Source organism: Pavona decussata, unplaced genomic scaffold (assembly GCF_977016875.1).
Source record: "Pavona decussata unplaced genomic scaffold, jaPavDecu1.1 SCAFFOLD_381, whole genome shotgun sequence".
Classification (NCBI taxonomy): domain Eukaryota; kingdom Metazoa; phylum Cnidaria; class Anthozoa; order Scleractinia; family Agariciidae; genus Pavona; species Pavona decussata.
The window spans coordinates 2,600,143-2,624,025 of NW_028145755.1; the positions used below are offsets into that span (position 1 = coordinate 2,600,143).

Below are 23,883 nucleotides of genomic sequence, written 5' to 3' on the forward strand. Positions count from 1 at the left end.
TGTGAGCTTGATAAGCATATGGTTATCATGGGGTAAACACCTACCAAACGAACGATTAAAACATCACCTCATTTAGGAATCAAATGAGTCAATTATTTAAGTTACCTATCTATGACTGCCAAATAGAATGGCAGAGGTCAAAATGCAAATTGTTTACGATAATAACAAAAGAGTACAAAGTGAATAAAACAACATTAAAGGATTATCGATGAGAAAAGAGCAAAGCAGAGAAACTAAGCATGGGTCCAATGAGTTTGTTTTCCATAGGGAAACAATAGCAAAAGGTCATCTAAGTCATCCAATCACAGTACAATGTCAACGTTTCCGGTAACCATACTATTCGATCTGCGTCTGCACTGACAACCATCAACAAGTGGCTGCTTGCGGAGACTTTTCTCATTTCGCGCACAGCAGAACAACCTTCAATCGTGAATTTACATTGCTTCTCAAACCTGGCAAGAAAACACTGACGTGCTTTAATTACATTCAGAAAATAGGTGAAAACTGAAGATGTAACACATGACTTGAACAGACAAGAGCTCCAAATTGAAACCAGCTAAACTGGTGGATCAAGAAGAGCAGTTTATTGGAAGCGATGCCTCTTTTTCCTGCTTCTCTGAGTCGTCAAACAATGTTTGGTAAATATTCAATATCATCTTCAAGAATAGGTTACAAATGCAAATAAACTCAGTTTTTGAAGAAAAGTGGACAATTAAATTGCATTAGGTATCAGTAATTAAACCCCTGGAGCATTTTTCCTTCAACAAAAGGCATTCAAATATCTTTTCCGAAAGACAAAAACTGTTATATAACGTTCGTGCTGTTTTCCTGGCGCTGGTAACACAACACGTGACACATTGACAAGTGTAATATATCACGTCCGTTCAGAAATCGTGCTGCGCAACGTAACAGAAATTAGATATACATTCTCTTAAAAAAAACATTTCCTTCTCATGCCACATTTAACGTATTAGTAATCTTTAACGACTGCAACGAGGACAGTTGATATAAACAGCTTTGTCCATAATTTCATTTGGGTAGCGGCTTTCTGGCCACTTTCTCAGATGTAACATTTGTGTAAGTGCATATGTGCGGTGAATAAATAAATAAATAAATAAATGAGTTGTTAACAAAATGCAATAATATTTTAAAAACACTTTTCTCACTTGTGATTCTTTTTTAATAAAAACAAGTAAACAACACTCAGTGAACTTCAACAAGGCGTGAGTTTATTGAGATTATTTCACACTTAAAATTTATATAAAAAAGCTGCAAAAATGACGATGTCTTGAAGACGGTTATGTTAATTTGTAAAACATCAAATAAACTATGACTATGTACATTCATTCCTGGCCTTCATTCCTGAACTAATGAACTGTTCTACTTGCTTGTTTTTCTTAGTTGGAGCTTTGACTAAACTTAAACTTAACTGGGCTTGAGCACCAAATGACTAGTAAAGGGTTGTTCTTGGTATACCAAACTAAAAACTGTTGTCTCTGGTTTTGCCCTTATTATACCAGCTAAAAGTTGCCTTCATGGCTTCGATCATCTACAACTGATGAATAATGATCCGCTTAGTCCAGAAGCCTCTCAGATTTCCTCGTCTCCTTTTAGATTTTTCACGCAATTCCTGCCTCCTGTGCCATGCTGTAGAAAATTCCTTGCTGAGTCAACAAGTTGAGAGGCGTGTCGAACTCCACCACAAATCCTTTGTCAAGAACCATGATTCTGGGAAAGTAAATGAACACGTTCTAGTAAAATAAGATATCAAGATAAAAACTTCTGTTGAGAGAAAATAACTCACAAATAAGTATTGAAAAAAGTCACTAATATTTCTAAAAACAATGACAGACAGGGAAATAGTATCGATGAGGTGGCAGAGAGTTTAAAAAAAAAAATTTTTATTTATCGGTTAAATATGCTTAATGGATCTGGTATGATTTACATCTGACTACTTTGAATTATACGTTGACTTACACACACCAAGCCATTCCAATAAACGAAAGTTTGGTTCATCAACAGAGTTGATAACTAAAGGTAAATTGGCCACCGTAAAGAGATTCAAGTGCTAATGTTTCGAGCCTTAGCCCTTCTTCGGAGCGAATAGATTCGCCGGATGCGCTCTGACGAAGGGTTAACGCTCGAAACATCCGCACTTGAATCTCTTTACGGGGGCTAAATTATCTCATCAACTCTGTTGATAAAACCAAACATTCGTTTCCACTCCCCACCGACGCAGCACCACAGTTTCTTTAGAAACTGGCTCCCTTATCCATTCCAATAAACATTGACGCACTTTACCTCGTATAGTCCATAATGGTGTTGAGCCTGTGAGCAATTGTAAAGACTGTACGGTCAGCAAACTCTCGCCGAATCGTCTGTTGAATGAGTTCATCGGTTTCCATGTCAACCGCGGATGTGGCTTCATCAAGAACCAGGATTTTTCCTTTTCGGAGAAGTGCCCTCGCCAAACACACCAGCTGTCGCTGACCCACACTGAAACGTATAGAGCATAGGATTACTTAAAAGAAAATGATCAGTAGAAAGTATTGAATACAATATTAAGGCAGTTATGGATGACTCCCTTGTGACTCTAATCACCACAGTTTGTCTCGCATGTACGCTAGCCGGATGTCATGATAGACTATATGAAATGGCCGTTCTGTTCTCGTTTACATGGCACCATTCAAGTGCACCACATAAGAACGACTCAGTACCACGATGATATACTTAATCAATCATCACAACACAACAGCGATAGCCATTTCTGGTGTTAATCGGCTCGGGTGAAGAAGTGGAATAAACTGAAACAAACTTATTATTACTGATCTGGACTAGTTGATATAGAGGGACTGGGTTCACCTCAGATTGTCTCCACCCTCGATGACTATAAACTCCAATCCACTTTCTATTTCCTCTGAAAATCTCTTTAGGTGACTCGCTTCTAAAACCTGCCATAACTCTTCATCTGTGTGCCTTCCAAATGGATCCAAATTTTGACGAAGAGTACCCGAAAACAACACTGGATCCTGCAGGGAAGAACAGGAAATAAAATATGAAGGTCAATCATTGCTTTCGTTGCATGCAATATCCAGGCAAACAATAGTGGTGTGTTGTCCTTGTTATTGTTGTTGTTTTTGCTGTTGACTTTGTCTGTCTTAACATATACCTGTGGTATAATAGTCAATCGTGAACGGAGATCTTGCAGTCCAATCGTTGCGATGTCCCTGTCATCAATAATAATTTTCCCGCCAGCTCTCTCCAGGATTCGAAACAAAGCTTGAGTTAAAGTGGATTTGCCGGCTCCTGTGCGTCCCACTATGCCAATCTATAAAGATAAGAGCGAACGTTAGCATTGTGGTAAGATAAAAGAATGAAAGCTAAAAAAAAAATAATGGAAAAGCAGCAAATTTTCAAGGACATGTTTTCTTTTACAAGGTGGGAAGGGTGTATTACAAACGCTTCATAAGGATGCGTTCGTTTGACTACCTGCCGAAATAGTCTTCTGATGGAAATACGTTTAAAGACACAAAAAACTTTTGAAACTCTTGCCGATAAACCACACTCAAAATATATTTCGAATTTTATTCACTATAAAATTTCCGGCCCCATGTTTTGGTTGTGTTTATTACGCTTTCATAACAAGAAGAAGGCTAATGGATCCTATTCCAACTAATGTGAGAAGTTAAATGAACTTTTTTTCAATATTTGACGGTTAAAGCATTGCCCTGACCTATCAAGCAACGTAAAATAGGTCTCATTAACCCACGTACCAAACCCTAATTGTGTTCACCTAATTTTCATACTATTTACCTTTTCTCCTGGTGTAATTATGCAGTTGATATTTTTAAGCACAAATGGAAGTCCTTCTCTGTATCTGAGATCAAAATCTTCAAAAGTAATGTTTCCATTTTGAGGCCACTCGGTTGGTGGCCGACTCTCTGTGATGATCCATTCAGCCTGAAGGAAATAAATTCAAAACTGAACTATCCTAACTGGAAAGAACTGCTGAAGTTTATCACCACTAAGTTCATGTATGCTCCTTTGTTAAGCAATCTACCTGTTACATCATTGTCCATTTATCTGGGTGGAATAGCATAATCATGTTTTATACCTGGTACGTGTTTTTCCATTACTCGGCGAATCCCATGGACCTTTCGCTGCTGTACAGCGTTGTGGTCTCATTTACCCAGTAACCTTTCAGAGAATCACGCCAAGCCGACCACATGCTGGCACTGAGGGTGGTCACGGCCAGGGTTCGTTACGTCCTCAGTGATTCAGGTACGTCCCCAGACCGACTTTTATACGTGGTCATCCGAGCATTATGAAGGTCTAGCTAACCATTTGCAGATGTCAAAGCAAACGCAGTACCTTCTTCACAGTTATTTTAAGACCCTAAGCGTTGGTCCGACTGAGGTTCTAACCCGTGACCTCCCACTCAGCAATCCTCGTTACCAGAACATACAATACAAAATGACCACAATCTCTAGTTTTGCATAAAATCCTTCTATCCTCGGTAAAATATTGTCATGTGACTTGTGACTTAATGCAATTTTGTATCTTCTGCTTGGCTGTGTTATATTGCATGTTACCCTAATGGTCTCGCATTCCATGCAGCAACCAAGAGTGTGGGTATGATAATTAATACATATTTACCTCTGCAGGAGTCTCGGAATATTCTTTAATGCGTTCCACAGATATTATGCTAGTTTCCAGCGCGCTTCCTTTGCGCACCATCATATTCAGGTTTTGGGTAATCTACAACAAAGGTTATAAAGAGGACTAAATGCGAAGGAATTTACAGTGGTAATAATAATCAATCTTTACTGAGGGATAACCGTACTTCACTGACATTCTTTACAGAAGGGACCTGGTTGTTGAAAGTCTCCAAGATTGCATATTCGGAAAAGGGTGCAATCTAACTGAATTTGAAGGATTGACACATATCACCAGTCCGTCAAACTGGTGCATAAGTTTTCCGTTTGTTAACTGGTCGATTATACTGGTCAGTTAACCGATATACAAACGGAAAACGTATGCATCAGTTTGAAAGACTGGTGATATGTGTCAAACCTTAAAATTCCATTAAATTGCACCTTTTTCCGAATATGCAATCTAGGCCGGTTCTGAAAAATGGGAAGTACCCTTTGACCAAGCTCAGGGGAGGTCTTCGAAACCTCTGGTCCATCCGAATTCTTGTAACGAAGCTCAGAGTCGCTTAATCGTGGTTTATTGGGTCACAACAGTAAAATACAATTGTAGTCTCAAGCCAGGTCCAAGCTAGAAAGACCTCGTTTAATTAATCAAACATTCAAATTTAAATTCGATCCGGAATCCGAGAGCTACAGATTTTTTGGTCGTTAGACTATCAATTACGATCCTTGTTAATGTTTAACATAGTCGATTTTTAGTGCTCCTGAAAGCAAAAGCACAGCATCGATTGCCATATTGTTTGTAAGATTTATAACGGAAGCTCGCAGGCCTTTGTTAAAATTTCTGAAAATGCAAACACTTTCACTTCCGATTTCATAAACACGACAAACAATTGTTCATGCGATTTCGCGTCAGAGACAATATTTCATCTTTAAGTAGTAATTGGGAACTACCGTTAAGGACTGGTTTACGTTGTTTCCAGAAACGGAACTAAGTTTATAATCGAACTTATTCCTTCGAAAATTCTGCACATGCGCGCAAAAGCAAATGAAGGCCGTGTAGGTGACGTCATACCTGTAAAGCGTATACAATGGACAATCCAATCAGACCACTCTCTATCTTATCTCGGCTGATCACAGCGAACAATGCAGCAAAAAGGATAATACAGTTTCCAATAAACTCTATCCGCAGTGAGAGCCATCTATCATTGAAACAAAAAAAAGTGAGATTTTAAGTGAGAAAGAGAAGATGCAACTGCCATGGAGCAGAGCGTTTTGTTGTATACCTAGACTTTCACTCAACAAAACGAGCACTGTGATTGGTTGATTCTTGGTCAAGTTTCCCTGATCAAATACAAATGTATCCCGACCGGGATACAATTCCGCATGTTGTTGCCCTCTCAGTTGTTTGATTGTTTGTTTGTTTGCATTTTTGTTTGCTAGTTTGTTTTGCTGTGATTGTTGAAGGGAAAGTCTAAATATATAACAAAGCATTTAATGTACGGCCCGTCGAGAAAATAGTTAGTTTCGTTTTCCCTCGAGTCCTGATGTTTCCCTCGACGATCAGGACTCTCGGGAAAACAAAAATAACTGTTTCCCTCCTGACCATACATTAAGTGTATAGTGTCGAACCTAGTGGTGTACGGGGAAAAGTCCCAGACCACAAACCTTCCACTCAAAAATGCACCAGCTAAAATACAGACCAAAGCTATCATACTGTTTATGCACAGTGTATCCCACTCTTTCCCCAAAAACTGGGCAAAATTTTCAAAACACTCTCAACAACAACAACTGGAATTCACGAAGAACGGGGAACCCACGTACCTCTCACAACTAACAGTTGGATAATAAGACACCTGATTTTTATCCAGCTTAGAGAAGTTTTCTTGCGTGAACCGTTGTTCTTGTGAGTAGGCTCTGATGGTACTCACGCCATTCATAGTTTCAAAGAAATGATTGTAAATCGGAGATCTGCTGACTGATTCAAGCCTTTTCAGCTGGCGCATGGTAGCTGCATACACCCGCTGAAAGAAACGCAAATGTTACTGAATTCGAAGGATGGGATAAGGAAAAACGTCATAAAATACATTCATGCCAAAGTTTGATTTGTGACCACAAAAAACGTCAGATTATTTATCATGTCGTAAACAGCAGATGCTACTAATTTCAGACGATGGGATAAGGAAAAACGTCATAAACCAGTTCTACTATCAACAATGGATGGGACTGCACCAGTCGCGACCCACGGCCGTGGCCTTCTTCGACTCACGAGATGCCCGTTGGGTTGAGTTTTAGACGTCATTTTTAGGAGTAATTGTCAACGTGTGCTTCACACTATCCATGTACTTTACCTGGACGACGATGTACAAGAATCCAAGCGGCAGGATGACGGATAAGAAAAGAGGAGTTGCAAAACTGATAACAAAAATCACTGCCAACAATTCCAGAGAGCTCCTGAGAAATGTTATCAAGGATCTGGGCACAAGATCGTCTATCATGTCCACGTCTTTGGAAAATCTATTAACGATTCTTCCTAAGGGAGTTGACTCAAAAAACGACATTGGAGAGTGAAAAACGTTCACAAGCAATCCACGATGAAGTCTTCCAGATGCAATCACGGAGCCAAACGCTTGAACAAAACACGCAACGAGGACAAACACTGCTTGAGACAACCCAAGTCCGCCATATATTCCAAGGTCACGTGTTCGTTGAGATGATGAGTGTGCTTCAGTTGATGAACTACTCCAGTGCGCAAGCCAGATACGAGCTGCCACTGACCAACATTCAGCGCACAGCAGGCACAGGAAGAATGTCGCAAAAAGGCAGACAGTCATGGATTTGATGTAACTCCAAAACACAGACAGTTTTACCTGTTAACGAGAACAAATTTTCTCAATATGTGAAATAAAATAACCATTTTAATTATCGCTTGTTTCAAGATCGCAAAGTTTTCGCTACCTGCAAACAATTCTTATCATACGATGAGGTCGTTCGACGGGTTACACTTCCCCATATTCAGCACGACAGTTGCCTGTGATTGGTGAAATCCGTTTTGTTTTCCTTATTCCGACGAAAGCCTGTATCCTATTTTGATATCCAACGCGACCTTAATCAAATACAAGTGCGGGTCTCAATAAATGATTACAAGTACCTTAAGCAGTAGCAGTCACGATCTACAGTAACTGTCATCGCAGCATAAGAACAGGCGCTATAACATGTATGATTTCAGTCCAATGTTAAGCTCAATTTCAGACCGGTTTCATGAGTAAATCGTTTTGAATTTACAACTAAATGGACAAACTTTCAGCCTGGGCTGAAAATCCAGTTGGTTTTAAGAAAACTGGTTTGGACTATTCATTCCGGCCAAACTAGCTGAAAAAACTCGTGTAGTTGTCGTGAAATGATTTTAGCCCTAGTGTGGCGTGCAAATTCAGGGCCGTAGCCAGAAAAAAATAAGGACTGAGGCAATATCCATGGTTGAATTCCCCGCCTAGCAATTTAGGGTCTTTATAATGAGTACGTTTAAACAAAACAATGGGATCAAACCTTAATTGACAAAAATTCCGCTAAGAGCCCTTAAGGCCATCTAGATCTAGAGATCGAGGTGACTTTTTTTTTTTTTTTTTTTGGGGGGGGGGGGGGGCTATTTAAATGCTACTTTAGGGGCTCTGTGTTCTTGTATGCGGCTGTTTAATGTGTTTGTTGGCCGTTTGTTTCTATAGGAAGGCCTTAGATAACAACGACCCAAACCAGGTTTGCCTGACCAGAGGTTTCGTGAAAAGAAGGGTTTATTGGGGGGGAGCGGGGGGTGCTCAGTCTCGCAGGCTCATAAAACCAAGGCCACGGCCATTCTCATTTGAGGATTTTCGTTTCTAAATGGCAACGAAATTAGCTGTTAAATGCCAGCGCGATTCACCTCTGCCCACTAGCATCCCACCGCTGTAGAGGCTCGAGCGGGTCCACAGGGATTTCGCTGTGCACTTCGCTAATGCAAGGCCATTCAGCCTGTGAGCCCATCGATCAACGGCACCTGGTCCTAAACCTGCGTAGAGCGCTTAAGCTGGGCTCGCACGAACAGCTTCCTGTACTTAGTGGCGCTGCTGCCTGTCTGGTTTTTGCCTCTACAACTTCTTTCCGACGATCTCCGGTGGCTTCTTCACTGACACCACCATCTCTACTAGATGGAATGAAAGACAGTTGCTTCGCTGAATACTAGTAATGCCAAAACAAGGTTAAATTTTGGTTCGATTATTGAGAAGAACTGAAAGCATGTTATGAGAGCAACTACTTTCCGCTTTCTTTGAAAAAAAGCTGTTGATAGAACGCTGCATTTTAATAGATTTTTCTCACTCAGATCAGAGAAGACAGAAGAATCGAGAAATGGCGGAAAAACGCATGAAAACAAGGCAATTTTCTTTGGGAAGCCGCTGCCTGGTTAGCATAAATTTTTGCTTAATTTTTCTCATCTGTAATTCAGGGCACTGCCTGATTCGCGTTATCATTCAACATAATATCATGTTGCGTTAACATTTTTTCTTACTTATTTAACTGTGTGAATTTGTCAGCAATGACTGAGGCAAGTGCCTCGGTTTGCCTCATACTGGCTACGGCCCTGGCAATGTAACTGCGATTTCCATTCAGAAGTTTAATCTTAGAGCAATGTTCTCCCTTTAACACAACTGTCTTCTAAAAAGACTGCACAATTTTATGTTTTGTATGTAAAAGCTTACGTTTCCTGATTTGGACTCTTCCTGAGAGGTCATCATGTCTGCTAAAGTATCATAAGGCAATGAGGAGCAGAGGAAGTCCACCTCTGCACCTGCAGAGGTGATCGTAGATAAAATACTCTCAGCTCTTTTTCTTCTGTTAGTCTCATTAGATTCAACTTCCTGCCAACTTATAGAGGACAAGACTGTATCTGATCTTGTTCTCGAAAATTTCCGAGGCGCGCCTCGTATGTTGCTAATTTTCCTCATTCTTTGAACATGGCAATCTGTTCCTATCTTCTTTGGTGTCCATAGGCTTGGTCCATATCCCCAGTCATCGAGGAGGCGAGGAGTTACGTCCAACATCGTTCGTGAACGACAGCGTTCTGGGATTGGTACAACAAAAACAAAATGGGTGAAAATTAGAAAAGGAAGAACTGTAACTGCCCGCAGATGTTGACTAAATTAGCTTTAACAAAAAACAATCAGACAATCTGAATGTAGTGATAAGGAGAAAGATGAAAGTGCAAACTAGAAAACCTTCACACGGCAAACAACCCAGCTTGGCATCTTCTGTCTTAGCCTGCGTGACAACCCCAAAAGGGATGAGGGGGAAAAAATAGTTGGGGAAGCAGCGTAATGAAGGCTAATCCAGTTTTACTACTTGAAGCCAGCGTAAACACACATATTTCGAGCTATTTATTACTTGCGATTGGACCTCTCAGAAAAAAGTATATTTACATGTGTAAAGGTTTACTTTTATCCAAAATTCACAAACTTAGATCCATCTATTGAGGGAAATTAGCGTCTGCCAGCTTCCTTTTATAGTTGTGTTTCTCTGTGATACCTGTTGTCGTTTTCTTGCTTTTTTGCTGTTTGTCCGCTCCCCAGCCACTTGGTAGAGTCCATGATCTTGATCTTACTTGATCAACTGGATCATCCCCGGTCTTGAGCTGGGCTTCACGTTTGTTTGATTTTTGATTGACATTAGGTAGTGAACTAAACAGGGGAAATATTGTATTGTCTTCATCTCTTTGCTGAATTGTCATGACAGAGTTAAGTTGGCTTGTAGGATCCACCTCTGAAACGAAAATTATGCATGTATTTAATACGTACTAGCAGCGCAGTGGTCCCTTGGACACCGAATGTTGCATTGAATGCGATTCAGGGTTGTGTTGTTAGTTATATTAAATGTCACTGAAAAGATAACTGGATACGCCACACCGATGCATGTATGGCATAACAGAGTCACCAACGCAACTTAACAGCTTGCAAGAGGAGATCCATGCCGTGTGAAGACAGAAACAGAAGATTTATGTGCACTGTGCATGCCTTTTCCGACGAATATCTTGTAAAGCTCAGCAACACACTTACACTATGAGTAAGGTAAAGGAACACTCGGCTTGTACGGCCTACAAAGCCAGTAATTAACTTCAGTTAAAGCTCTGACGAAAGATCAACTAGTCCAGTGTACAGTTACTGATCTTTAGGCAGATTATCCGACGAGTTACCCATTTGCCGTCAACCAAACGTCCACTACACTATCACGGCACGTCCATTAACCTCATCGAATAAGTAGCATTTTTATAACGAAAAAATCATTGTTTAGAGAGAACTTCTCTTACCAAGAGCATTACCAGTTGCTTCCTCGTCACAACGAACATCAATATCTATTTCCCCAACTTTTTCCAGAACTGTGTCTGATCTTTTGCGACGAGTCTCTGAAACAAAAACGAACAGCAAAGGGGTCACTGCGAATACTGGACATGCGAGGTTCGTGGTAAGAAACAGTGACACTACGGTTTAGAAGCCCGTAAGTAGCATGACGACACGTTTACTTGGTACATAAAAAATCAGATTGGGAGGATTAATTACCTGAAGGTTGCTCTTTGTAACTCAGATGTTTGAGGCAATTCATAACGTGATTTAGTTTTTGGTTTTTTGTTGTTGTTGTTGTTTTTCAGTTATTTTCTTACCAGCTGATTTCTCGTCTTCTCGAAGTTCATCATCTACTTCTTCAAGTTTTTCCAGAATTGTACCTGATCTTTTACGATGAGTCTCTGAAACAAACACGATAAACTAATGTAATAAAGTAAATGCTCTACATATGGACTGTTTATGGACTGTTTTTTATGGACAAGTTAAGAACACAGCAACTAATCGCTTGCACTCCTGTGACCAGGGCCTTCTCGTTGCGCCAAAGACCAATCACAAGACCTTTGGTGATCACGCCTTTGCCCGCTCTGGGCCACTTCCTTGAAAAAAAAACCCTTCATCTGGAGATACATTCCAGTCCGAAAGTTACTTTTTTTAACCGAAGTCAATCGAAGTTAATTTGTCTTGACAGTAAATATTTCTATATTTTATAATACTCCGATATTTAATTACACATAGTTTTAGTTCTTAAATAAGCATTATGTTAAGCGCTTTGGAATATTTTTTTATAATCTTAGCGCTATATAAATTTAATTTATTATTTTAGAATTAAAGTGCAGTGGAGAAGCCCGTAAATGGCATGAGGCACCTTTCTTGATTATATTACAAATGTTACGAGGTTTGGTTATATTATGGTTCCTCTTTCTGACTCAAATGTCTGGCATCAAGGAGAGCTTTGTGTTTGAGGCAGTTCACAATCAATAACGTAATCATAACGTGACTTATTTGTTTCTTTTCTTATAAAAGCATAAAACTTGAAATAACCAGCTGATTTATCGTCAGTAAGAACTTCAACTATTTCTATTTCTTCACTTTTTTCCAGAACTGTATCTGATCTTTTGCGACGAGTCTCTGAAACAAAAACGAAAATCAAAGGGGTCACTGTGAATACTAGTCATGCGAAGTGCTTCATAAGAAAACAGTGACACTTACACTACGGTTTATATGTTAGAAATCAGATTAGGAGGATTAATTACATGGTGATACCTAATTGTGACTCCAATGTCAAGCTAAAGGAGGGAAGTGTGATGCGTAGTGTCTCTTTCCTTTTCTTTCTTTCTTTCTTTCTTTCATTTTGGTTTCTTTTGTTTTAAGTCAATATTTCGTACAATTCAATATTACTCCAGTTACCTGGGAGCTTCGTAACAGACGTTCCATCGCGATTTCCATCAAAGCCTTCTTCAATGTCTGATTCTTGGATTTCCTCCAAAAAGGTATACCCTCTCGCGCGGCGTTCCTCTGGAAAAAACAATTAAGTACAGTTATTTCACGAGAGGGTCTTAATGGGATTAACCATCAACAACCGTTAATAATGTTTTACAGACCGATAAATGGCATTTTTACCGGCCAGTCAAGTGTCAGACTCATCAAAAATCACCCATTGAGAAATGATTACTTTTCCCATCCGCTGTCAAAAGGTGCTCGCCCTAAATAGGTGTAAGCGTCAAAGATTCAAGTATTGGAACAGTTTAGCCTTTTTAATTGTACTGTCGAGCCAAATATCCCTAAGATCGTCTTAACAAGGACGCTAAATCTCGTATAATTAAAGTTGTAAGAACAACCTTTTTCTTGCTGTTGTTGCTTTGCAGTGTAGGCGATGACAAAGTCAGCAAATTCTCCTTCTTTGGCCATGAGTTCAGCGTATGTACCTTCCTGAAAAAAGTGAGTTTTCTTAACATTAAATCTGGAAACAGTTTAGTCAGAAAACCCTTTTATTAGATAAGTACAAATCATCCGGAATCATCACAATATGCTGTTTCCTTGAATATCCTATTAAGGTTGTAGGGGTGGGTGGGGTGGAATCCAGCGTGTATCAAAGAACCAAACAATGCGTTTACCTACTTCAATGGAACTTGCTCTTTCTAAAGAAATTGGGGTTTGCGATGTGAGTTTGCCATTTAATCCTCGATTTGAGGGAAGTTTAGGGTTGTACCTTGATATTTGTTTACTACTCTGACTACAGAGAAAATCCGGAAAATGGAAGATGTCACATCCAAGATGGCGAAAAATTCCAAAAACCAAAAATATGACAATTTCTACTAAGTACATGACGCCCTAACTGTCATGTTACTTTTACAAACTAACCAGTGTGTTTATCATATAGAACATGCTGTATACCTTTCAAATATATGGAGATCCAGGGAACTCTTACCTCAGAAATTTCTCCATCTTTGAGGACTATAATTCTGTCAACTTGAGGAAGGAAGCTGATGTTATGAGTTACTAGGACACGAGTCTGCGTCAAATAAACAGCAAACACCTGTCACTCTAACTATAAACATTCTCATAATTTGGAAGTTCGTCACCCATGAAATACTGGAAATGCCAATTACAAACTCAATCTTGAAACACTTAATTAACAGCCTAACAAAGTTAATCTACACAAATGGATAAGGGGTTAGGTTCTAAAGAAACTGTGGTGCTGTGTCGGTGGGGAGTAGAAACGAATGTTTGGTTTATCAACAGAGTTGATAACTAAAGGTAAATTGGCCACCGAAAAGAGATTCGAATGCTGACGTTTCGAGCCTTAGCCAGCTCTGTTGATAAACCAAACATTCGTAATCTACTTGTGAGATAAACATAGGGGTTCCATCATGCGAGAGTAATGACGTGAAGAGGAACTTCGTGTTCTGGAGTTTGGCTACAGTTTGCTACCATTGGAGTGAAAAAATGTCTTTTGAGGCTTTTAATTCCTTTTTTTCGGTGAAAATGTGGGAGTTAAAGGATTAAAACATCTAGAAATATAAAATACTTCAAAATAAGATTTTATAGATTTTTTTTATTTTTTATAAGATTTTATCTGATGAAAAAGTACTTATGTGTGCAAACCTTTTTGCGCAGAGTTCCTTTTGGTCCGATGACTTTTTCAAAGATGTGTTTTCCCACATGTGCATCCACTGCACTGAGAGGATCATCAAATAAGTAGATATCAGCATTGAAATACACAGCACGTGCCAGGCTGATACGTTGTTTTTGACCTCCGCTAAGGTTGATTCCCTAAATAGGAAACACACAGGAACGACGTGAGAATTATTTCAACAATCGCGATTGTTGGACACGTCGCTTCTAGAAATCTAAGCTTCGTTGGATGCTTATTTTTAGGGCAAACGATTAAAAGTATGCCTCGTTTATACATCATAGTCTTTAGAATATTGAAAAAAAAAATAGACTGCAAGGAAACGTTTTATGGTCAGATATGCTGGCAAATAGGCCAGTTCCGAGTTACTTTGAACCTCATTATGAAAGCGAGGCTAAGTGCAAAGTTTTTATTATGAAAATTAGTTTTCATTCATATGCAAACAAAACTAATTTTGTAAATGGTTTGAACCCAGGAGTCATGTCATAAGTACGTAAATTATGATCATCCGGGCGAGTGTAGTCCTGAGAAGGACTGTTTGTGGTGACACAAACAGTCCTTCTCAGGACTACACTCACCCGGATGATCACAATTTACGTACTTAAAACTAATTTTCATATGAAAAACTTTGCATTTAGCCTCGCTTTCATAATGCAACTCGGAAATGGCCTATTGTGAAGGAGTTCCATAACTTATTAATAAAGGCAACTGGAGGAAAACATTTTCATAGCCATACATGTTTCCAATTAAGATCTGCAAAAGGAATTAATCATTAAATCCCCAGTAAAATGGCAGAAGATAAGCTGAAATAGTTTTTATTTCTTACCCGTTCACCAATCTCGGTCATGTCACCTCCAGGAAGGATTTCTAAATCCGTTTTAAGAGCACAACTTTCAATCACTTTCTGATACACTCGTGAGTTAAACGGTCTACCGAACGTTATGTTTTCTCTCAAAGTGGCATTTTGCATCCAGGCTTGTTGAGGAACATAAGCTACAGAACCCTAAAGAGCAAATAAAGTCATCAACAAACATACACCACAACCACAACAATTTTATCAAGAGTCAATTCTAAATGTCTCCAAAAGCCGCAACAACCTGGCACTCCTGGTAAATAGCAGCATCTTCAGCTGATATCATGGATTTAATAGTAACTGATTGCTGGGAATTATTCGGGTTGCCTCACATTTTACCTTGACAGCCACAAGTCCCTCGAGTTTTTCTGTTTCACCGAGGAAAGCGGACAGCAGAGATGACTTTCCACATCCTACAGGACCAACTACTGCCACAAGAGATCCCAAAGGGATGTCCACATTGATACTAGAACAAGATTGAAACGTTTATCACACATGCGACTATCGAAACTCTGATCCTAGAAATATGCAGAAAGGTGTATAAACTGAATAAAATAACCCACCTCTCCTCAAATTTCCATCAGTGCATTTTGAATCTCCCACGCACTGCTGATGATCATGCGTTATATAAGTAAAAGCCGTCACAAGGAATATAGTTTTTGGGCTTTCTTACTCTGAAAGTGGGTATAGATTTTAATTATTCTGGTCTGAAAGTCTGGAAACGGGTTTGGATTTTATAGACTAGGGCTGAAACTGAGTACGGATTTCAGAAATCAAGTCCGAAGAGGGCTATAAAAAAAATATTTTGTGCTCTGAAATATGGTCACGGTTTGGACAACCGGGTGGCAATCCCCTTCTTTTCTCTTCACCGAGAGCTTTGGTCTTCTGCCGAGCCATTTCATGTGCTTTGACGACACGGAAATCAAGTTTCTTCAATCAAATAACATAAATACGTATCCCGAAAAAAAAAAAAAAAAAAAAAAAGAGCGAATTGACGACTTCAGCTGCAACAAATATTATTTTTAGACCACAATAGTAAAACTTTTGTTATGTAAATCCATGCAAGTTTGCAACTTACCTTTCTAGGATTGGCAGTTCGTCTTTGTCCCAGCTGAAAAGCCCATTTTTCACATGAATGGCTAATCCATTTTCTGGGAGACAATTTATGCGGTTAGTTCGTGAATTGTGTGAAAAGGGAAAAGAAATGTGGAAAAAGAGTACTCACTTTCCACCGGCATAGTCTTCTGTATGTTTTCAAGATTCACTTCTTCAAGATTCAAGAATTCTGTAATGCGCTTTATTGACACCAGGGACTAAAATAAAAATATGTATGTTAATTATTACTGTAATTATTCTTACCTACTTGTTACCAGGTCAGTGCATGGATAGAGAATGGAAAATTAACAGTCAAATTATTCCAAAATTTCACACGAAGCAGATCTTTTGCTTTTTTGTTAACATAACTGTGAAAAAAAAAACTCATGGATTGGATAAGGTTTCCAGGAACGCTTCACTTGCGATTGTGAATAGATAAATTTTTCATATGTCAACTTATGAATGAAAGATTGTATTAGTAACGTCGGCTACCTTAGTAGTTTAACCCAACAGTTAAGTCATTCAAACTTGCTAGGGGCACGATACTGGGATCGAATCCTGTTTAAGCCTTTTTTCCAGATTCTTCATTGCAACTGCCGAAGTTGCTAACCTGACAACGAGGGCCTTTCATCCAAAAGACAACTATTTTGCGGCACACTATTTGAGTGTTCGCAAACTCTCATCTGACCTGTGAACAAACACGACTGTGTTGTAGTCTACTTCTAGAAGGTCAAGGTTTTGGTGCCAACTTGAGATGTTTTGTGAAGGCGCCTTTGGAATTGTTAACTGAGTTGATGACTTAAATCTCGATAAAACTTTTTTATCCTTGCCTTTGATACCAACCTGTATAAAGCTGGCCACAGAATGAGGGAGAATGGTGAATGGAAATCGAATGATGTTAAACAGAGACATGGCCACAAAAGCTTTGGCGGCTGTCAGCTCGTTTCCACTTAAAACGTAAACTCCAAACGTAGCAAAGGAGACCTGCAGTCAACCAATAGAGCATTGTTAGGTTCAGTTAATTTGAAAGACGAGGTTGGTCTGACTAATCTCATTTTCAGTTACCACAACTGACATTACATGATTTCTAAGGAAATTCCTCTATTAGTAAAGAATTAGTTTCCTTTTGAGGACAAAGGTCCTTGAACACATAAACCTTAAGTCTTATTTTGTCAGATAATACGTATTGTTTTTATGAGATTTTTCAAGGTAAGAAGTCTATTGTACGTTAGGTAAGTTGGCCAACGTAAAGAGATTTAAGTACTGACCGTTTTCGAGCGTTAGCCCTTCGTCAGAACGAATCCGCTCTGACGAACTAACCCTCTTACCTATTGTACGCTCACCTCGACTTGAATATCCCTCTTTATAGCAAAAAGTCTTGTTTACTCCAAATGAATGCTATTCTTTCGAGGGGAAAATTATCACAAGAGTTCACAAAGGAAGTCTTACCAAGAAAGGAGCACAAGTGAATGTGAATTCAATGACAGCGTTGAAACAGGACGCATTTCTGAGATATCTCAACTCATCATTCCTAATTTCCATAATCTTGGAGAGAAAAGATTGTTCCCATGCATACAACTTCAGCACCTGAGGAAAAAATGAGAAAATAATGTTGCTTAGCATGCGATCACTGTACGGAAGGTCACGTGGTCAACTCCTGTCAGGGACTCCGATTTTTTTGTACTCTCGTGTTCACGATATGTCAAACGTGTTCTTCCAACACGAGGTTCGATCAAAATGTTTGATCGTATAGCCGGGGTTTAAGGACCGACATGCATAAGTCACGTGCTTTGTGCAGGCAATTCCAACGCATGCTTCATAATAAGAAAAGTCGGAGTGATCCATTGTATTGGGAACAGACTTAATAACTTTCTATTGTACGCCGGCGTATGACGTTATCATTCAACGCAGGCATCAGGCATCAAAAATGTATGTGAACAAATTTTAGCTGTACACCACTGACTTACCTTCATTCCGCTCAAAACCTCGTTCATTACGACAATGCGCGAGTCCTTTTCCAGCATTTGATTCACCTTAACAAACAATTAGAAAACATACAGGATTAATTTGATGGATTGCTTTACAACACCTTCCAGTAACAAGAGAAGCCTTAGATAAGCTAAATGACGATTGCTTTTTACACTGCTATCAAACATAATTACGAAGAAAACCTAAGGTGCATGAATTTAGAAAATCCACCATAAACCAAGAAGACCCAAGAAGGTGGCCTTTCAACATGATGATCTAGACTGCTTTGTCTCCTGAGACCTCCCCTAAGATCTTCTACGGCAGAGAGATGAGACATGTCCGCTGAGATTTTCTAGCAGTTCCTAATTAATTTTACCTGTTGAATTCTCGCTAGCCTTGTGACAAGAAGATTGACAGGAATTAACAAAAGGAGTACTCCAACGCCAGCAAGAATGGAGATTCCCATGGAAACGGACAGGAAATAAATGGCAACCAGAATCTGGAGTGGAGAAGACCACAGCATGTGCACATATGTCACGAGATCCATGATTCGTTGCGTGTCCACAGACATTAAGTTCACCATTTCACCTGCTGTAGATTGCCGTCTAGCGGCGTTGTTGAGGAGAAGAGCCTGCAAATGAACGAAAAAAAAAACATTGACGTATTGCCATATATTCAACTAAAATCCTGGCCGAAATTTCTTGTGACACTTTGCAAAACCTAGCGCACGAAATACAAATTTGCAATTCGGTCACATATTAAAGGGCAAAATAAGTTTGTTGGTTTTATGACTCTTGGAGCCTACCTCACAAATATCGGTGGCGATTAAAATGATTTGCAATAGTAACAATGCTTAAAATCATCATTTCATGGGGAAGGGGAGAATGGAATTCCATGTCCCCTAGCCGTCTGGCTAGGTCGTGAAGGGCTACTCGGGTACTGTGCAGTATTAAAATGGGACCTCAACGAGAACGCTGACTGATCTTCCCTCTACTGCCGCAGTTTTTCTCCTTGCCTCAGGCCCTTCTGTTGACACAGGTGGATTGAACTTATGACGTCATAACCCAGCGAATGTGGAAAATAGGGCATCTGTAACCCACATGTGACAATCGGGACGCCATCTTTTTATCTAGTTGCTAAAAGTCCCCAGTAAGTGAGTTTCATCTTTTAGACTCGTGTTTTCATGCCAGCGGTTGAGCAATGCTGATCGCCGTCAACCCCTTTTCTTTCCAAAAGAAAGAGCTCTTTAGCCAACAGCCAAAATTGAATAAAAAAAAACAATAAAGACAAAGAAAGCGTGCTAAAAGTATGTTAAAGAGTTATAATTACTGCTAAAATAATGTTAAAGAGATATTATTACTGCAAGAATGAGCATTTGTTATTTTCAGGAAAGATTTACCTGGAAATTCAAAAAACATTAAGAACATTAAGTGCTGTCAACATTAACATGATACCACAAAAGCTCGGAGGCTATTGCTTTGACAAATACAACCTTTGAGAACTTGGGAAATTCTATTTTGTCCTGACTAGACTAACTTAGACGGATCAAGCAATAAAATCATCAGTGATTAATGTATCTTTACCTTCTCATAAACAAGACCCAGTAAAGCCGTTTTCAATTTCATTCCCAGCAAATAAGAGTGATGAAAGTAATACTGAAGCAGAAATGACTGGATTGTCGCCGTTACAAACATAGCGATGGCAAAGATGTACCCTTTCCAAACTTCCATTTTGTCACTTGTGTCTTCCACGTACTCAATTAGTAAACTAAGAAAGAGAGAAAATCAGGCTATAAACGATCAAGAAATCGAGCGCAATGTAACTTGCTATCGTTGATGTTTCAGTTTGTATTTCAAAACTTACTCTAGTAGCTGTGGCTGTACAAACTGCACAGCGTCGTTAGCGATTTTGAATAAGGCTGCAAGGAGAAAGTTGAGCCAGAACACTTTGCCCATTGCCCTCACAAGGCTTGGCTTTCTTCTCTTGGCTCTTGTCTGTGATGATGAAAATTCCACTCTATCTGGACCGTCTGTCTTTATGATTACGTCATCAAACATTGCTTTTCCCGGCGAGGAAGGGTCTGCTTGACTAAGAAGAGATGAAGTTAGCAGAAAATACGAAACTTAAGATGATCAGTTTTCTTAAAGGCGCGATCTGTTTAGCGACCTTTATATATAATACCCTTACCGTTTGCACATCTACCTTAAGGACGGTGCCTACTTTTGCTACTGCGCATACATTCTGCGCATCTCAAGATACACGTGTTTCGTATGGGTGGTGTCTACTAATACAGGGATATTTTTGCGAGGTCTAAAACTATGCGGAGAAAACAGAACTTGGTCTCCGAAAAGAAAATTGGGGGTAACCATGCATTTTTCACAGATAATAAAGCTTCAATTTGGAAAAAAACGCAATACATTGCTTTGTATCTTACTACTTTTTAGAATAATTAACTGTTGCTTAATTATCTCTCAAAAATGTCTCAACTACCCCCAATTTTCTTTCTGGATTCCAGTAGCCCATACTAAGATCTGCTTTTCTCGCATAGTCATAAACTGTACACAAATACATCTGTATTAGGAGGAACCTTAAGCTCCTTCAAATTATCATCTGGCTAGGAACAGTATCAATGCCAACATTTGTCTATATGGTGATGATGATGATTTGATGACGCTTATGACGGTCATGATGATGATGGTGATGGCGACGATGACGAAAACTACAATTGTGGTGATGGCAACGGCGATAACAAAGACGATGGCGACGAACATGGCAAACAGCTGGAACAATGTACTGGCAAAATGTGCATGCCCAAAAATTAAAGTAAGCGTTTCTAATTACCACTAGCCTTAAAGAAGGTTTAGAGATTAAGCAACTTTAGCTACAAGTCAGAACATCTTTAAATCATATAATCAATTCATACTTGAGGCATTTCTTCCGTTCTTCGTTCCACGACCATTTTAGGCGAGGTACCACATTTATGGCGCGGAATGTTTCGCGTAGTTCCCATAAATCATTGTCAACAATAGTCCTCCTGTAGCCTGTTATAATCAGCCTGGAAGATAACAAAGCACCTTATTTCAATACCAGCTCGCTGTCTAACTCCTTATCCCTAAGGTTAGTTTTGTTACAAATCTAAAAATGTACTCACCTGGTTAGCCACCAAAATGTCAGTTTAGAAAGAAAGTTGGCCTTCTCCTCCGGACATGGCTTCTACAAAAAGTGTACATACACATTACAGGTGGTTTGCAAGCAGTCCCTAGAGATCCAAAAGACAACGGTGTGGCAGCCATGTTGGATGACAGAACCTTCTGTTTTGTCATTCAACATGGCCGCCATGCCATAGTCGTTTTGGATCTCCAGGGATTGGTTGCAAACCACCTACAGGTTCCACATATTAAAACAAAAAGAAAGAAAGAAAGAAAGAAACATGAAAGTACAATGAGGCAGTTGTCTTACCCTTTTAATATCTGATTCTATCCCTTTAGACAATCCTTGTTCCCTAGACCTGTTATAAGGCAGAAGGCATTTAATAAATTAATCTTAGGTGGCAACAAAATAATGAAAGGCAAACACCATTTTTAGCAGACTTCAGTCCGTCCTATTTATCATTTTCTGGGTATATTCTTTATGGGAACATTTCTGAAAACAATCCCATCCCAACCACCCACTCTTCTGCCAAGACTGGGATCCTGATGTCTCACGGACTGGGATCTCAAATGCGTCAAAAGCATTAATTTTCGAAATTGCTCCCCAAACTGTTTTATATTTTTTTCAGGTACACAAATCTTTTTCGAACGATGTTTCACCCTATTAATAGTCAGTTAACATGGAGCACCTCCGGAGAAGCGTCAGTTTTTATAATTGTAAGGAAAATTACATTGTCTTTGTATAAACTTTTTACATCGTTCTTTCTTATAGCTGTAAAGTTTTTTTTCTTCAACAAAAACACACAAGTAGCAAATCTTACCCGACTGAAGTGTTATTATTAGTGATGTCATTTGGGTAATTTTCTTTTTCTTCATTCTTCACCAGCGTCTGAACATATTTCCACCATTCGTCTGCATTGTGATCCTCTCCATTTTCTAAACTTTCTTCTTTAATCTCTTGTCCCAGGTTTTCAGATTTCTCTCCATCTACTCCTGAGCTCTCCCCAGTCTCTTGTCCGAGATTTACATGACCCAAATCGTTTTCATCCGTTTGTGGCAAAACTAGTTCATGGTTCCCGGACATGCTTCATTGAAATCAGTAAGGACAAGATTATTTATCGGAGAACACTATCGAGCAAATCGAAACACAATCCTCTAATTAATTTGTTACCTTTCCTATAAATGCAATTTCTTCCAAGTATTGAGAAATTGAAGTTCCTCTAAAATTTTTGACCTAACGTCTGACGAAGAAAGTAAAAGAAAAAGCTATCTGGACATTGAAATGTGCGCAGAGATAAACAATCTCCCATGTGGCATCAACTCAAACAACTCAACTTCGTATGTTTATAACAAAAACCGGGACATTAACGTTCAAATCATAATCTATCTACGTTTTTGTCTTGGAGAGCACTTCTGTTGTTAGAGATTTGTGCGGCATAAACATAAAAAAGCAATTAGGCTAAGAGGCGATTTAAGGTGATTGCAACTCTGCCTTAGAACAGACGTTTGTGGTATGATTAACACAGATCGCTAGATTTGCATTAAAAGTTCCATATTTACTTAACTGTAAAATACTAAAACAACAGCTTTGTAACTTTTTTCTTACCATTACTTCATGTATGTGCAAAATAATTTGTTAACTGCTTTACGCATATGTCGTTAATTTATCTACAACGGAATGGCTGCAATAAGTTACTTTAACGTTCAATGGCTGGGTAGTTAATCAACACCACTTTTCTGTTGATTACATCTCCGTACCTTAAATCCACTTCTCCTGTTAAGAACCACTCCAAGTACCCTTACGTTAAAACAAACGCATTAAGAGCATACAATTGTAAACTTGTGCATGAACGTTTTCAACTCACAATAGAGTCCCAAGTGAACTTAAAAACAATAGCTAGATAAAATTATTTCCTGGCCCCCTTGCATATATTACCGATCTTGGTATATCTTAAATATACTAGAAGTTTATTAGACTGCTTAAAAAGAGTGCATCGAAAATAAATTTACCGTAAATCAATTTACCAGATACGGGCTGGTCGTTTTTCTATTGTGCACAGTTTTTTGTTGTACCAACTTAGGCCACGTTTTTACGGGCAAATTACGTTTTACAATAGACCTTTGTCATTTACAGCGGCTTATAAATTATTATTTTATTATCAAGGTTGCCAGCCGTACTGGCCTCATTAGCATGTTCCAAATTCAATCGAGGTTTTAGTAGGGTTAAAAGAATAACCAGTCGGCCGCGGCATTTTCGAATGTTTACAAGATGTTGATCAGATATATAAACGCACTCTTGGATCGGTTGAGCAGCCGCTTCAGTACAAGTAAGATTCATAAAACCACTTTTGGAGAAGAATAGACCGTAAGATGGTACTTGTTAGCCAACGGTTCATTTTTCGGACAACCTAAATATATCGGCAAGCCTGAAAAGTTTATTGACATCAGAACTCTCCCATAAATGGAGCATGAAAATGGTAAGTAAGTAAGTAAGTAAGTAAAACCTTTATTTTGACACGATGAGTATTTAAGCTATGCAGCTTGTGGGGTCGTGTAAATAATATAAAAAAAAAATACATAAACAATAACTGTAATAAAATTGTAAAGTAAGATAAGACTTATGACTTCTTATATGTATAAACATAACATTGAAATTTACTATTTACAA

At 39.0% G+C, this 23,883-nt stretch overlaps 1 protein-coding gene across 2 annotated transcripts; it reads right to left on the reverse strand.

Moving 5' to 3' along the window:
* Positions 1 to 1,207: 1,207 nt before the first annotated feature.
* On the reverse strand, positions 1,208 to 23,684 carry LOC146452118 (ATP-binding cassette sub-family C member 3-like). Of its 2 annotated transcripts, XM_085098515.1 has the most exons (32): positions 22,037 to 23,684; positions 21,526 to 21,574; positions 21,218 to 21,279; positions 20,990 to 21,121; positions 19,930 to 20,154; positions 19,650 to 19,833; positions 18,443 to 18,697; positions 18,066 to 18,131; positions 17,548 to 17,685; positions 16,942 to 17,082; positions 16,229 to 16,316; positions 16,082 to 16,154; positions 15,343 to 15,469; positions 14,977 to 15,153; positions 14,123 to 14,290; positions 13,446 to 13,529; positions 12,856 to 12,946; positions 12,425 to 12,532; positions 12,107 to 12,145; positions 11,335 to 11,418; positions 10,984 to 11,079; positions 10,206 to 10,439; positions 9,383 to 9,744; positions 7,004 to 7,522; positions 6,477 to 6,676; positions 5,728 to 5,854; positions 4,657 to 4,758; positions 3,814 to 3,960; positions 3,170 to 3,328; positions 2,863 to 3,029; positions 2,302 to 2,496; positions 1,208 to 1,728 (listed from the first exon to the last, which is right to left on the reverse strand). In XM_085098515.1, exons 1-32 carry the CDS (start codon positions 22,297 to 22,299, stop codon positions 1,620 to 1,622), a joined length of 4,971 nt encoding a protein of 1,656 aa, XP_084954641.1. In that variant the 5' UTR covers positions 22,300 to 23,684; the 3' UTR covers positions 1,208 to 1,619. The 2 variants fall into 2 exon arrangements, with proteins under 2 accessions (XP_084954641.1, XP_084954642.1); XM_085098516.1 differs by lacking the exons at positions 11,335 to 11,418; positions 12,107 to 12,145.
* Between the last annotated feature and the right edge of the window lie 199 nt (positions 23,685 to 23,883).

Excerpts from the sequence above, each read along its gene's own strand:
- LOC146452118 (XM_085098515.1), bottom strand. The coding sequence starts at position 22,299 with ATGTCCGGGAACCATGAACTAGTTTTGCCACAAACGGATGAAAACGAT. Across the intron at positions 21,280-21,525 it reads TAGAATCAGATATTAAAAGG|AAGCCATGTCCGGAGGAGAA; the intron begins GTAAGACAACTG and ends CACTTTTTGTAG. Across the intron at positions 3,030-3,169 it reads GATTGACTATTATACCACAG|GATCCAGTGTTGTTTTCGGG; the intron begins GTATATGTTAAG and ends TCTTCCCTGCAG.